Genomic DNA, 14,129 nt, shown 5'->3' on the forward strand with positions numbered 1-14,129 from the left:
TTTGGGATAACGTCTCTCCCGCGCCGTCTTCCCGCGAGGCCATCCTGGGGCTCCCATTGGTCTCTGCCCCTGACGTCACAGGAGGCGCGACCGGGCGCCAGTGGTGGGCCGCTCCGTGAACTTCGCCTTTCCTTCTCTTCCCGCCAGACTGGAAACGCCAATCGTTTCCTCGGCAGAAAGACCTTTCACTTCTTTAGTCCCCGGGGGTATTCCCCGGCGAGACCCCATTCGGCACCCCAGCCGACCCTGAGAAACGGAACGGGACGAGCGGCCCACCCAGAGTGACGGCACACCCGAGGCCGCCGCGCCGGCCTGGACGTCACTTCCGGGACGCTTCCTCGCGGGGCCTTGTGGGTAGCCGGCCGGGGTCTCCTGGCGACGATGATGGCGGGGTATGTGGGCGGTCGCAGCTGCCCCGATTCGGAGCTGCTGCTGCACCCGGAGCTGCTGTCCCAGGAGTTCCTTCTCCTCACTCTGGAGCAGGTGCGGCGCGCCGGGGCGGGCGGGCCTGCTTGGGGGAGGCGCTGGGACTTGAGCTCGCCCCGGGGAGTCCTCGGCGGCGCCGGACACACCCGCCGCCGGCACGCCTGCCGCCAGGTCGAGCTTCTCTCCGCCCCGCTCGGGCCGGCCGGGTCTCCTCACTACCCTGTCCGGGAGAGAGACGTCCTCAGGATATCAGGAACTCCCGGGAGTTAGGACTTACGTTTTTGGGTCCTGGTGACTCGGGAAGGGGAGTCCAGGCGACCCCCGCGGCCTGGATGTAAGCAAGGGCCTCCGAAGAGAGGGGCTGGGGTAGGTCGTAGAAGAACGGAAAACACGGGTGGCGGTCCCCGACTGCCAGGGCTGGAGGGCATCGGAGAAATCGACTGTTCTCCACTCTCACCGCGTTCAAAGATGGGGAAACTGAGTCCCAGAGAAGCGGCATCACTTCTGTGAGGTCACACCGTTGGTAGATGGTGCAGACAGGCGAATTGGCTCTCAGTGCAGCGTTTGCTCTTTTTCAGCTGGTGTGGCCTCTGATAGCAGAAGAGAAATAAGACCAAAGAAGTGACGAGTTTTGTTCAAAATGGTAGAGAATTACTGAAAGCTTTTGAAGGGGTTTAAGTAGCATGTTTTCTTTGTGTTTTTTTCCCCCCTCGGTACTCTTCCTCTGGTTTCCTCGAGCTCCCCTGCTAAGTAGATTATTTTAGGGATGTCAGTTACCTTTCTTACCTGTGGTTCTCAAACTTTTTAGGTAGGTCCCAGTCACCCCGGAGCTTGTGAAAGCACAGCCTGCTGGGCTCCATATCCAGAGTTTCAGATTCAGTAGTTTGGGGTGTGGCCTGGAAATTGCCATTTTTAACGAGTTCTTGTTGCTGGTCCAGAGACCACAGTTTGAGAATCACTGTCCTGGGGCAGTGCTTCCCTAACTAAGGTGTTTATGGATTCTGTAGGAATGTTGTCCAAGAGAAGCCCTAGCGTTTCCCCGTTCTTCTGAGTGAGTACAGGTGACAATTGATAATAAAGAATGGTCCAGTATGAGAGATAAAAGAAGTAAAATTTGTGCTTTAAAATTTTGAAGAACAAAAGAAAAGGGGATCAATTTATCAGAGGGCAGATTGGATTTGTTTTGTCAGTTCTAAACACAAACGTTTCCAAGCCTTTCTGAATTGTTGAGCCCACAATCTCCTTTCCATCCTTACTTTCCTTCCTAAATCCCACTCTATCCGTAACTGCTCCTATGCGTCTGCTTTATGTTTTCTGTTGAGAATAAATCGGAAAGTGAGGTGACACAGAGAGGGATAGCTGGACGATGACTGGGAGCCATTGAAAGGACGGGTGCAGACATGAGGGGCCGCTTGTTCTAGTGTGTGCCGTTATCAGGACCATCATCAGGAAGGGGAATGCAGCTTCCATCCATAGGGCCATTGAAGTCTGGGTGGTGAACTTCAGTTTAAGAAGCACTATTAGGGAAACATGGGGAATAACATACAGGGTGAGACCTCCAGCCCGCTAATCTGATCATGATAGTAACACTCTAGATAACTTTTTGACAGGATGTAGTAACTGTTATTGTTTGTTTTCTTTTGTCTGGTCTCCCCAGAAAGTCCCTCATTTTCAGTTTTGTTCATAGATTAAGATGCTGCTACTGGAAATGGTCTTTATGCCTCCTGTGTGGGCTGAGCAGTGTGGACAGCTGTCCTTGTCGCACTGAGGACATATGACTGCTGTCTTTAAGATGAAGCTGAACCAAAAATTTGAAGAGCTTAGTGTCTCTGTAATACTGTTTCTTGCAGTATCATATAGAATGTTAGGCATATGTCTAAATGTGAAAATGGTTTTATACTTGTAATTTAAGCAGTCGTGTTTTACCCTGTTAGGTGGGCAGTTGGTTAGTCATTAAAATGAGATGTTGTTTTGAAATTACTTTTGTTTCCTTTTTTTACAGAAGAACATAACTGTTGAAAATGACATGAGAGTAAACAAAGACAGTCTGACCGATCTTTATGTTCAGCATGCAATACCACTGCCTCAGAGAGATTTGCCAAAGAATAGATGGGGGAAGGTGATGGAAAAGAAAAGAGAACAACATGAGATAAAAAATGAGACGAAAAGGTACTTTTCCGAACGAAAAGGTCTTATCTTATATGACTAAACAATTTTGCTTTTCTTTTTTCCCCAGATAAACTTAGGTAAACAATATTGACTCAGCGACCGTTTATTGAGTACCAGGTACTGTGCTGTAGCCTGAATAAAACTGACAGGATTCCTTGCTCATATCTTAATTGGGAGAAACACAATAAAAAGTTAAGTAAAATACAGGGTATGCTACATTGCGGTAAATGCTAAGGGAAAAGTGAAGCAGGGAAAGGGATGACAATTTTACGTAAAGTGGCCAGGAACAACTTCACTGAAAAGTGACATTTCAGTAGAGAGACCTGTAGAAAGTAGAGGGCAAGCCAGCGTCCCAGGCCGAACCTGAGAACCTGGTCAGGAGTGTGTCCACACGATGTGCCAGGAAGAGCCCAGAGGCCATCAGGCTGGGCAGGGAGAATCAAGGGCAGAGCAGGGAAGGAGGTGCACAGGGGTGAGTGCAGGAGGTGGTCAGTCGTTGTAAGAACCTTGGCTTTGCTCTGAGATGAGAGCCATCGGAGAATTTTGAGCAGAGTGATGGCACCATCTGATGTACATTTTAAGAGGTTTACTCTGGCTGCTGTACTGAGAAATGATTTAAGGTTGGGGGAAGGGAATAGGGAAAGCACTTAAGGGGTTGTGCTGTAATCCTAGCAGCCGATGGCAGTGACTTTGACTGAAGTAGTGGACTTGGTAAGAAGCGGTTGGGGTCTGGATGTGTTTTGGAGGCAGAGCCAATAAGATTTGTTGAATTGTCAGGAAAAAGTGGAATCAGATAAGACTCTGAGGTCTTTGAATAAAATAGAAATGAAGAGATGGTCGTGTAGCTTCAGGTACACTATTTTAAAGTTTTAAATTCCAGAAAATTTTTCATGAAACCACAAGCAAATGAATTTCCTTTTATAAAGAAAGTTACATTTAACTAATCAGTGTAGCTGGTTGGTGAGGACCAAGTATCCTAAGATCCCTAAATGAGCTAATTATTTCTTTTCTCGTGTCTGTTTATCACAAGTGGGTGCTATTGATTAATTGCTGAATTTCTTTTCAGAGCCTTACTGTCACAGGCAGTGCACTAGAGAAGGTGGGGGAAGATGGAGTGAGAGGGCTGGGTGAGGAGAGCGCGGGCTCTGAGTTAGTGGCTTTAATCTCTAGGTACAAAGAAAAATTCATGACTGATAGGGAGATTGTTCCCCAGGTCTGAGGGTAGTTGAAGAACGTAACGTGTGCTCACCTGCGTGTAGTCTTTTGGAGAAGAGGTGTGTGTAGTGTCACTGTTGGTCAGGAACACATCCAGTTCAGGGTGAGCATCATTTTGACTCCGTGGTTACAGGCCGTGCATTAGTGTTAGCTGTTGTAAACCTGTGAATTATGCCGTGTATACCTTTAATTTATTTTTGGTGACTCTTATTAAGAAAGTATTTTCTTCTTGACCTGCACATTCAGGCACTTGGTCGTAAGCAAAGCTTTCAATACTCTTATGTTTTACTTCCTATGGTAATCCCTCTTAATTCCTCTGTATCATTTTGGCAAGGGTCTTTGACTGTTTGTAAACATCACAGTTTGGCTCTCAAATCAGAGCATTAAAGCTGGAAGGATCTAAGAGACCATCAGGCCTTTTGGAATTGCTTGTGCTTTTCCCGGAGGAGCTGAGCTCCAGAGGTGCTACGGTGTCCCCCAGGGCGCACCACGCAGGCCCGGCTCTCGGTGCAGCGCTTCTCCAACTTCAGCGTGCTCCTGAGTCTTAGGCCGGCCTCTCCCCAGCTGCAGTGTCCTGCCCTCAGTCTGGCTGTCTGTTCCCCTCTGAGGTGGCAGTGGGTGGACATTGAGCTTGTTTTTCATCTTCTACCAGATGGTGCTCACTGGTGACCTAAGACTTGGTGAGTCTGGCCAGGCACCTAGGATCTGGGTAGAAATGCAGCTTCTACACCGGTGCAGGTCACAGCCCAGGTGCTGCGTTTCTTTTGAGCTCCGAGATGGTGCTGAAGCTGCTGGCCCCTGAGCAGCAGAGCTGAAGTGCTCTTCCTGACAACTCAAGTTCTTTTACCATGTTTATTTTATTTTATTTTATTTTATTTTTTTTTGCGCTATGCGGGCCTCTCACTGCTGTGGCCTCTCCCGTTGCGGAGCGCTCCGGACGCGCAGGCTCAGCAGCCATGGGTCACGGGCCAGCCACTCCGCGGCATGTGGGATCTTCCCGGACCGGGGCACGAACCCGCGTCCCCTGCATCGGCAGGCGGACTCTCAACCACTGCGCCACCAGGGAAGCCCTACCATGTTTATTTTAAATAAACAGATCTGTGTTTCATTTGAGGTATAATTAAAAATGAACAAATGAATGCTTTTATTATTAACCTTTATGATTAAGAGTGGAAGTTAGGTTTTCGGAAGCTAAATGTGAAGACCTGCCAAGTTATAAACTTAAAATTATACAGATGTTACAGTTACAGTTAGTTTAGAAGATGCCGTGGCTTTCAAGACCTTTAATGAATGGAGTAGGATGTCCTGTCCCATTGTTTGTAGACTGCCATTATGGTAGTTTAGTATAGTTTTATAATCTATTTCCTTTCTAAATAATCATTGATACATGGGTAAGATAACCCTATCAATAGGATGGTGATTTTTAAAAATTTAAAAAAAATTTTTTTGTTACTAAGAAATCCTGTTTTAAGTTTTGGGGTTAGTTGGTGGATTGATGCTTTAAAAATAACTATGTACACATGAAAGGTAACTTTAAATTTTTGTCAATAAATATTTTAAACTTAAAAGCACTGGAAAATTATCATTTCACTTAAACTAATCATAGAAAACTGCATTTCTTGTAGCCCTATTTCCAGTAGTCCTACTTAGAATAGATTAGTCTTATCAATAAATCTTTTTTGGTCATTGTTTTACCTTTGAGTCCCAGGGAACTGGTTTGCTGTCCAGAGGGTATTTTTCATGACGCATCTTTCCGATTTCAGGAGTAGCACTGCAGACGGCTTTCGGAAAAGACCCCTCATCGTGTTTGACGGGAGTTCAACAAGTACAAGCATAAAAGTGAAGAAGACCGAGAACGGAGACAATGACCGACTCAAGTCCCGGCCTCAGGCCGGCGCTACCAGTAATGCCTTTCGAAAATTGTCAGATTCCTCTTCAGGTGTTTCACCCCTAATTTTGTCTTCCAATTTGCCTACGAACAATAGAATGGAACACAGTAATAATGACACTCAACAGAACCATGACTTAACGCATAGGAAGAGTCCTTCCGGCCCTGTGAAGTCGCCGCCTTTGTCGCCTGTAGGCAGTACTCCGGTGAAGTTAAAGCGCGCCGCTCCCAGGGAGGAGGCCGAGGCCGAGGCCGCGGTGAGTGTGGACAGGACATGTAATCGTTCTGCAGCCCGCCAGTGATCCGGCTCACTTGTGCACCTCATTTCTCGTGTGTTTGAGCCCTGGAATCCATGATGATAAGCTAATGTTTCTTAAAGTGCACTCAGTTTATTTCTGCTTAAAATGTGTAAAGAGAGTGTCTCCTAGGCCCTTTTCCTGGATTTTCCTCACTTAGATCCTTTAACTATCTTGGAACTAAAAGAGAGAAATAGTCCTTTGTTAGCAAGGCTTAGAACGTCAACTCAGTTGCCCAGGGTCACACATTTATTAAGCAGCATTTTAGAGCTTGACCCTAAGTCTGTTTTGCACTTACCTTAAAATCACACCAGAATCTCTGGGAGTTACCCCTTGCCTCCTCTGCCCCTCACACGTGCCTGTCTTTAGAAGGCTGGAGTCTCCTCTGTTACGCTCTACTAGACTTAGCATTTGGGTGCTTGGATTTCGTACGGCAGATTTCTGTAGTTACCGTGGTTTATTTTGAGTTCAATTATGAGATTTTACATATCTATATATATTTGATCTTCCCATAGTCTTCTCAGAAAAGTGATTTCACTTTTAAACATCCAGCAGTTTTATAGCTTTTATTCCTTATTTTAGTTCATTCAGGCTGGTATAACAAAAAATACCATTGACCGGTGGCTCAAACAATAAACACTTATTTCCTACAGTTCTGGAGGCTGGAAGTCCAAAATCAAGGCGCTGGCAGATTCAGTGTCTGGTGAGGGCCCACTTCCTGGTTCAGAGTCAGCTGCTTTTCACTGTGTCCTCACATGGCAGAAGGGGCAGGGGAGCTCCCTGGGGTCCCTTATGGGGGCACTAAACCCCTTCATGAGGCTCCACCCTCATGACATAAGCGCCTCCCAAAGGCCCCGCCTCCAGGTACCATCACATGGGGGATTAGGATTCAACACAATTCTGAGGGGACACAAACATTCCGTCCATAGCATTCCTGTAAGTATACTTTGGCTTTATTATCATCTTCAAGTTGTGTGTCAAAGGGAGCAAAACTCTGAGTGGTTCAGACCTTCTAAAATAGCAGACCTGGGGCTTCCCTGGTGGCGCAGTGGTTAAGAATCCGCCTGCCAATGCAAGGGACATGGGTTCAAGCCCTGGTCCAGGAAGATCCCACATGCTGTGCAGCAACGAAGCCCGTGCGCCACAACTACTGAGCCTGTGCTCTAGAGCCTGCGAGCATTAACTACTGAAGCCCATGTGCCTAGAGCCCGTGCTCCGCAACAAGAGAAGCCACCGCAATGAGAAGCCTGCACACTGCAACGAAGAGTAGCCCCCGCTCGCTGCAACTAGGGAAAGCCCGCGCACAGCAACAAAGACCCAACGCAGCCAAAAATTAAATTAATTAATTAAAAAAAAAAACCTAAAATAGCAGTCCCTGGAAAAAGAAAGCTGCTCTGTATCTGAGCCGCCCAAAGTTATCGTGTTAGTTCTTCACTGACTCCTTCCAGCAGCCCTGTGAAGGAGGTGCAATAGCTTTTCCCCTTTCACAGATGAGGGCAAAGAAGCTTAAATAATCTAAATGACCTTGTCCAGGTTCCAGAGGCAGTAAGTGGCCGGCCTGCAGTTTGAATCGAGGTCTGTGTGGCCTCAGCGGACGCACTCCTGACGGCACCGTGCTGCCTCTGCCCTCACCCCGTCACTCCTGTGGGGCGAGCGGCACGAGCGGTCCAGACCGTGAATATTGGGATAAGAGTGAGCTTCGAGGAGTTTTTCCCCACTCTCTTGGAAAGCATTTTTCTACCCAGAAAGCTTTTACTGTTTCAGAGGTGTGATTTTTTTCTCTTTTAAATCTTGTATTAAGGTCTTAGATTGTGAGGTTGGGAGGAGATGGGCTCGGCAGGGAGGAAGCAGGTTGGGAGCAGTCAGTGGTTCTCAACTCCGCATGTGCCTGAGGTCACCTCGATGGGCTTCCAGAAAACCTGGCCAGAGCTGGAGCCTCGTCCCAGCCCCCTCCCGTGGCCGCTGACTGAGTCGGTTCTGCGATAGGGCCCAGGCCTGGGCATGTTGGTTAGTTGGTCAACTTTACCGTGGGTGAGTCTGCAGGGTAAACATCTGAGAACCACAGCTGGCAAAACGGGAGCCCGGGGCTCGCCTTATTTCCTCGCCTTCCCCACCAGATGGCAGCAGTGCCCCACCGTTTCTGCCTCAGTGGTCAAGCTTGGTGGTTTAAAATGTGCCTTTTGGGTATTCTCTGACATTTCTGCGAGTGTAAACTGACTTCTTCTCATGTCTTTTCAGAATAACCTGAAGCCCCCAGAAGCAAAGAGGAAGATACAGCATGTTACATGGCCGTGAAGGAAAGTTTCCAAAAACGTAAATATAACTGTAACTGTAGTTTTTCAAACAGGTTCACATTTACTGACAGTATTTACAGAGATCCTGATTATTGTGGAATTTTCTTAAGAGGTTTAAATTAGGTTCAAAGAAATAAAGTCCTTTCCTTTCCTTTTTCCCTCCTTTTCCTTCCTTTGGGGGGAAGAAATCTTGCCTTTCATGCTCCAATTAGGAAAGAATTTCTTTTTAAACAAAGGATTTAGTATAAGTCATTTATACTGGCCCTACTCAATTAGCTGCAAGTCTGGTATAAAGCATTTGATGAATTTTAGGAGTTATTTGCATTAGTCTCTTTTGGTCTTTGGGGAAATTTGAGGTTTTTTAAACTCGGATATTTTAGAAGTTCACAATTTTCATTTCTTTTCCCAAGCAAAAGAAAATGACAGTTCATTGCAATACTCTAGTGAATTCTGCCAGACTCCTCCTCGAGGTTCCCCATGGAAAGCTGTTCAGAATATACAGATGAAATTGCTGTTCTTTAAGTGCTCATGTTGCCTCTTTCCCTAAAGATCGAAAAGGGAGCCAGTGCTTGCTATCGCTCCTTCCCCCTAATTGTGAATTGACTTCTGTGAGTAGACCGGCCCAGCCCTTGGACGCTCCTGTCATGTGGCAGCCCTGCCCCTCTTCTCGCGGTGGCTCTGACCTCCCTCTCAGCTCCGGTATCACTCTCTCCTGGGAGCTTAATCTTTTCCAAATGAGGCCGACTTCAGACTCTTCAGGGGAAGTAATCACTTTAGAGGTGGTACCTGATGGCAGAAAGCTTACAGGATAGGAAGGGTGGGTAGAATTCTAGAACCTGAGAATCCAGGAAGCCTGGCAGTGAGGGGAACTCAGCGCGTGTGCAGTCTGCAGAAGGGGGTCTGCTGAGTTGGAGGTCACGAGAGAGCAGCATGGGGGCAGGGCCCGGCACCCGTGGAGGCACTGCTGAGGTTTCGTTGGTGTTAAGTGGTGTCACTCCAGTTGTGTAGCAGAAGTCAGGTTCACGAGTTCTGGTGTCCACTTGCTGCTGTGTATTTCTAACCAAGGCCAAGGGTACTTTATACTCTTCCCTTGTACGACTGATCTCCGAATGGGGTTTGCCTTTCAACACTTTTTAGAGCAATCCATTCCTTTTTTGATATGTTAAAACAAGCACTTTAGTTCAGCTGTTGAATAGCCTTACAAAAAATTAATCCAGCCTTGCAGGTAAGTACTGCACTAAAACTTTCACCCTACAGTTCTTAGCCTTCCTGCCTTTATCCAGACTAAGTCCATCCGGTCAGACGAGAATGAAAGACACTGAGTGTGGCGTAAGTTGTTAATGTTATGCTAGATTGTTAAACGTTTGGTTGTCTGCAGGGCTGATATTTGGAATATTGTTGAAGGACAGCCATAATCCTATACACAGCTGTGTGTTAAGGGAGATTTTAAAAGTGCAGATTTCAGGGTAGAATGACATTATATTCTACATTCTGTTGTCTCTTCTGCTTCCATCTGCATTTCTCTCTTAGTTAAGAGAGATTTAGCCATTTGACAGTTTTAAGTCAGCGGAAACTTGTTTTTAGTTACTCAATAAAATTAAGTTTTAATTTGTATATTTAACTTACAGAGTAGGTTGGTAATAACAGCTGAACTGTGTAACATTGTTGCTTCAAATTGAAGTTTATATTATGAACATTCAGAATCAGTGCTCATATAGCAGCATATTATTGAGCTATTTTGAGTTTGAAAAGTGGAGAAGCCTCAACCCTGCGCTGTGTGTCACGTACACTGACATCCGAGCGCTAGGCCTCCTCGCGGTGCGCGGACACAGCTCCATGGGCCATGGTAGGGATCCGAGGCGGTGCTTTGTGGGCTTTAGAGCTTCCACGGCCTTGGTGTGAACGGCGCACACCTGGACCACCCCTCGCTCCCTAGCGTGGGCTCATCTGGTGGCTTGGAGTCCTTCCTGGGGTCAGCGAAGGGCAGTCGGTCGAGTCAGGTGGCTCCCAGGGAATAGGCATGTGTCCACTTCCTGCCCTTAGCAGCTGGTCCCGTTCTTTTCTTCCTCCCCCTCTTTGTTCCGTTTTCCTTTCTCTTACTCTCCCCTCCCCCACAGTTCACTTTCTCTGCTCCTCCTCCTTCACCCTGCAGACCCTGAGCTCCAGGCTTAGGTTTACAAGTTGTATTGCCCCGGCCCGCTTAGGCGAGCGCCGTGCTTCTTGAGGACCACAGACGCTGCTGCGGGGGTCTGTGAGTCTCAAGGCCCTGCGGCACCAGGCGCTGAATTGCCGCAGTGGCTCTGGAGGCGGGGTGGTTTACCAGGGCCCACTCATTGATCTGGGCGGCTGCCAGGCACTCTGCAAGGCTGGCTCAACTACTGCTGGGAGGCTGTGATATTTCTGCTAGTATTAAAATTCTTCATGATTGCAGTTATTGTTTGAAAGAGTGTTTTGGTTACCTTAAGTTTTGAGAGGTGATTCTAAAACTGATCTAGAGACTCGTTTAATAGCAACAACCTGTTAAAAGCTTACATGAAGTGAAACTGCCAGTGGGTTAAATTGTACGTAAGAGCTTCCTTTGTTTACTACTGTGGGGCCTCAGTAGTCCTGAGGCTCCAGAACCGTCAAAGCGTTTTCAAGTGTTGTGCTCTTTTCATTAAATGCCTGTGCAGGTTTTGTAATTAGGTACAGAAGGGTTAACCTTGTAATGTACACTTTTGTATGTAAAAAGTCTTTTAAGGAGCCTTATCCTTATTTAAATAAAAGGAATAAAATTATTGAGTAGGTTTCTCATTCACAAAAAAATAAAATGGAAACACACTCTGTAGTGATTTGATCTCTTTCCATTTCACTAAACTATGTCAAAAAGTGTTGTTTATTCTTTATAGTACAGCCTTCTGTGCCCAGGTCAGTTGGGCTCAGCCCTGGTGCCAATAGTCCAGCCACGTCTTGGGCCTGCGGGAGGTGCTGGGTCGCCAGGGCAGCCTGCTGTACGGGAGGCCTCCTGCGCGGCTGACTCGCTGGCGGCCACTGCGCTTCGTGGGATGGAGACACAGTGCCCCGGACCTGTCCTGTGGAAGCTTTCCTACCCGGGGGGCACTGACCAGAGATTCGGTCGAGGGGTTATTTGTGTTGGGAGTGATCTTGAAAAAGTTAATATTTTTACTGGTATCTTACAGTTGGAGACTGAAGCTCTAAATTAACTAATTAACTTGGAAAAGCCTCAGGTAACTTTAATACCTTGAACTTAAAAGTAGATCTTTCATTTTTTGTCTGGACAGAAGAGACGAAAAAATCTCATTTCCCTTTAGATCGTTTTTTACTAAAGTGCCCTTTCCTGGCTCGCGTGCTCTGTGCTGTGGCGCTGAACTCGGTTGTCTTCCCTCCTGCGGCAGGAGAGTTCAAGACGTGCGTTAGTAAGTTCCCGCGCAGTGAATGACAGGAAGAAAATCAGTCGTGAAACAGTTGAGGGATGGGGGAGGGGGAGGAGTGGTTAGGGAGGGCCTCCGAGAAGAGATGATGCTTTAGGGAAGGCGGTCTTGGAAAGCTCTCAGGAAGAGCTTCCTGTTGGCGGTAGGTTTTAAAGGGCTGCATGGTCTTTGTTGCTCCTCCCGTCGAAGGCGGAGTCCGTGTCCCCTGCTGGGTGTGGCCTGGCCTGGTAGTTTGTGTTGATCAGACTGGTTCTTCTCACTCGTGGAGCCCTGCAGCAGCCGTGGGAAAAGGCTGTGGGAGAAACGTGTCCCAGCCAGCAGCCAGCACTAACCCCCAGACCTGGGACTGCTTGTCACCCTTCCCCACTTGCTGCCAGGTGAGACCAGCCCAGGCAGCTGACTCAGAGCCATGAGGGAGCAGAGTGAGGGGTGTACGAAGCCACTAGGTGTTGGGGTGCTTTGCTCCTAGCCCTGGGTAACTCAGATGCCAGCCAGGGGCAGAGTGGAGCCCTGAGGCTGGACAGGATTTCACGGCAGAAAGGCTGGTGTGGCTAGGATCAGTGAGAGACTGGGGATGCTAGTATGAAATGACCCCAAGGCAGGGGGGCAGGAGCCAGGTTACACAGGACTTAAACGGGCCATGTAAGGACTTCGGATTTGATTCTAAGAGCAATTGGAAGCTCTTTGTTAACTGTGTTCAGACTTAACCAAGCGTTCAGTTTAATCAGAAGACTGAAATAAGACTAGTTCAATAAGTATATATAATAGCCCTAAACATTTTTTTATCTAGTAAAATTATCTAAGTTTTTGTTGTAGCATATTTGAATTAAAATATTCATTTTAAAAATATGACTAATAGAGATTCCCTGGTGGCGCAGTGGTTGAGAGTCCACCTGCCGATGCAGGGGACACGGGTTCGTGCCCCGGTCCGGGAAGATCCCACATGCCGCGGAGCGGCTGGGCCCGTGAGCCATGGCCGCTGAGCCTGCGTGTCCGGAGCCTGTGCTCCGCAACGGGAGAGGCCACAGCAGTGAGAGGCCTGCGTACTGCAAAAAAAAAAAAAAAAAATGACTTAAGTACAGAAACTGTAAAAAGTGTAACATGTTTAAAATTTTTTTTATTTTGATTGAGATATCATAAAATACTATGACTTTTAAAAGTCTTATACAGCTCAGTGAATCTACATATATATGTATTTATGAATATATGTATATAAAAAAACACTGTCCAGATCAAGATACAGAGCAAGGTTGGCAAACTTTCTGTAAAGGGTCAGATAGTAAAAATTTTAGGCCTTGTGGGCCATGCAGTACATAGATGAATGGCCATGGCTGTGTTCCAGTGTAAATTTTTAAGAAAACAGGTGGCAGGCAGGATTTAGCCCGTGGGCCAACGATACACAGAACGTTTCTTCTAATTTGATAAAAATCTTGCTTAATGTAAAGGATTATCAAAGAACTGTATTATTTTAGAGCCAGTCAGAAATATTGTGCATTGCAGTGATTCCACTGATAGAGGGTAGGTGGGTAGGCGCGGGGTAGGCAGAGGCAAGTTTTGTGTGTGGTGGGACCAGCGGTGGGCGTGACAGCTCAAACCTGGGTTCACTTTCAAGATTTTCCCTTTTATCTTTGGCTTTCAGCATTTAGACTCTGATGTGTCTGGGTGTGGACCTCTTTGCATTTTTCCTACTTTGAGTTTGTCATGCTTCTTGGATGTGTTTTTATTTTATTTTTTTGGCTGTTCCCCAACCAGGGATCTTACAGCGTGCCGGATCTTAGTCCCCCAACCAGGGATCAGACCTGTGCCCCCTGCAGTGGAAGTGCAGAGTCCCAACCACTGGACCACCAGGGAAGTCCTGGATGTGTATTTTGAGATGAATGTTTTTAATTGAACTGGGGGGAAGTTTCTGGCCATTAATTCTTAAATATTTTTTCTGTCCCTTTTCTCTCTTCTCCCTGGTGTTCCCATTATGCATATGTTGGTTCATTTAGTGATGTCCACATTTCTCTGTTCATTTTCCTTTATTCTTCTCTGTTTTTCAGTTTCATAATCTTTGTTGATCCATCTTGAAGTTCACTGATTTTTTATCTTCTCCCAACTCAAATCTACTATTGACCCCTCTAGTGAATTTCTTCATTCTGGCTAATACACTTTTCCACTACAGAATTTCCACTTGATTCTTTTTTTTTTTTTTTTTTTTTTGTGGTACACGGGCCTCTCACTGTTGTGGCCGCTCCCATTGCGGAGCACAGGCTCCGGACGCGCAGGCTCAGCGGCCATGGCTCACGGGCCCAGCCGCTCCACGGCATGTGGGATCTTCCTGAACCAGGGATCGAACCTGTGTCCCCTGCATCAGCAGGCGGATTCTTAACCACTGTGCCATCAGGGAAGTCCCTCTTTGAACGTGTTT

General features: G+C 47.0%; 1 protein-coding gene across 4 annotated transcripts in view; it reads left to right on the top strand.

Annotated features, from left to right (window-relative positions):
- C13H2orf49 (chromosome 13 C2orf49 homolog) overlaps window positions 1–14,129 on the top strand; it is a 17,336-nt gene continuing 3,207 nt past the window's right edge. For 2 of the 4 annotated variants that reach the window (XR_004353008.1, XR_004353009.1), the window contains exons 1-4: window positions 6–483; window positions 2,429–2,595; window positions 5,574–5,955; window positions 8,233–11,704. Coding sequence is in view for 2 of the 4 variants with exons in the window: in XM_032653770.1 (XP_032509661.1) it covers window positions 382–483; window positions 2,429–2,595; window positions 5,574–5,955; window positions 8,233–8,289 (708 nt within the window). In the remaining 2 variants the exon portion in view is untranslated. The other 2 variants (XM_032653771.1, XM_032653770.1) reach the window with 2 other exon arrangements.

Source organism: Phocoena sinus, chromosome 13, assembly GCF_008692025.1.
Source record: "Phocoena sinus isolate mPhoSin1 chromosome 13, mPhoSin1.pri, whole genome shotgun sequence".
NCBI classification, from domain to species: domain Eukaryota; kingdom Metazoa; phylum Chordata; class Mammalia; order Artiodactyla; family Phocoenidae; genus Phocoena; species Phocoena sinus.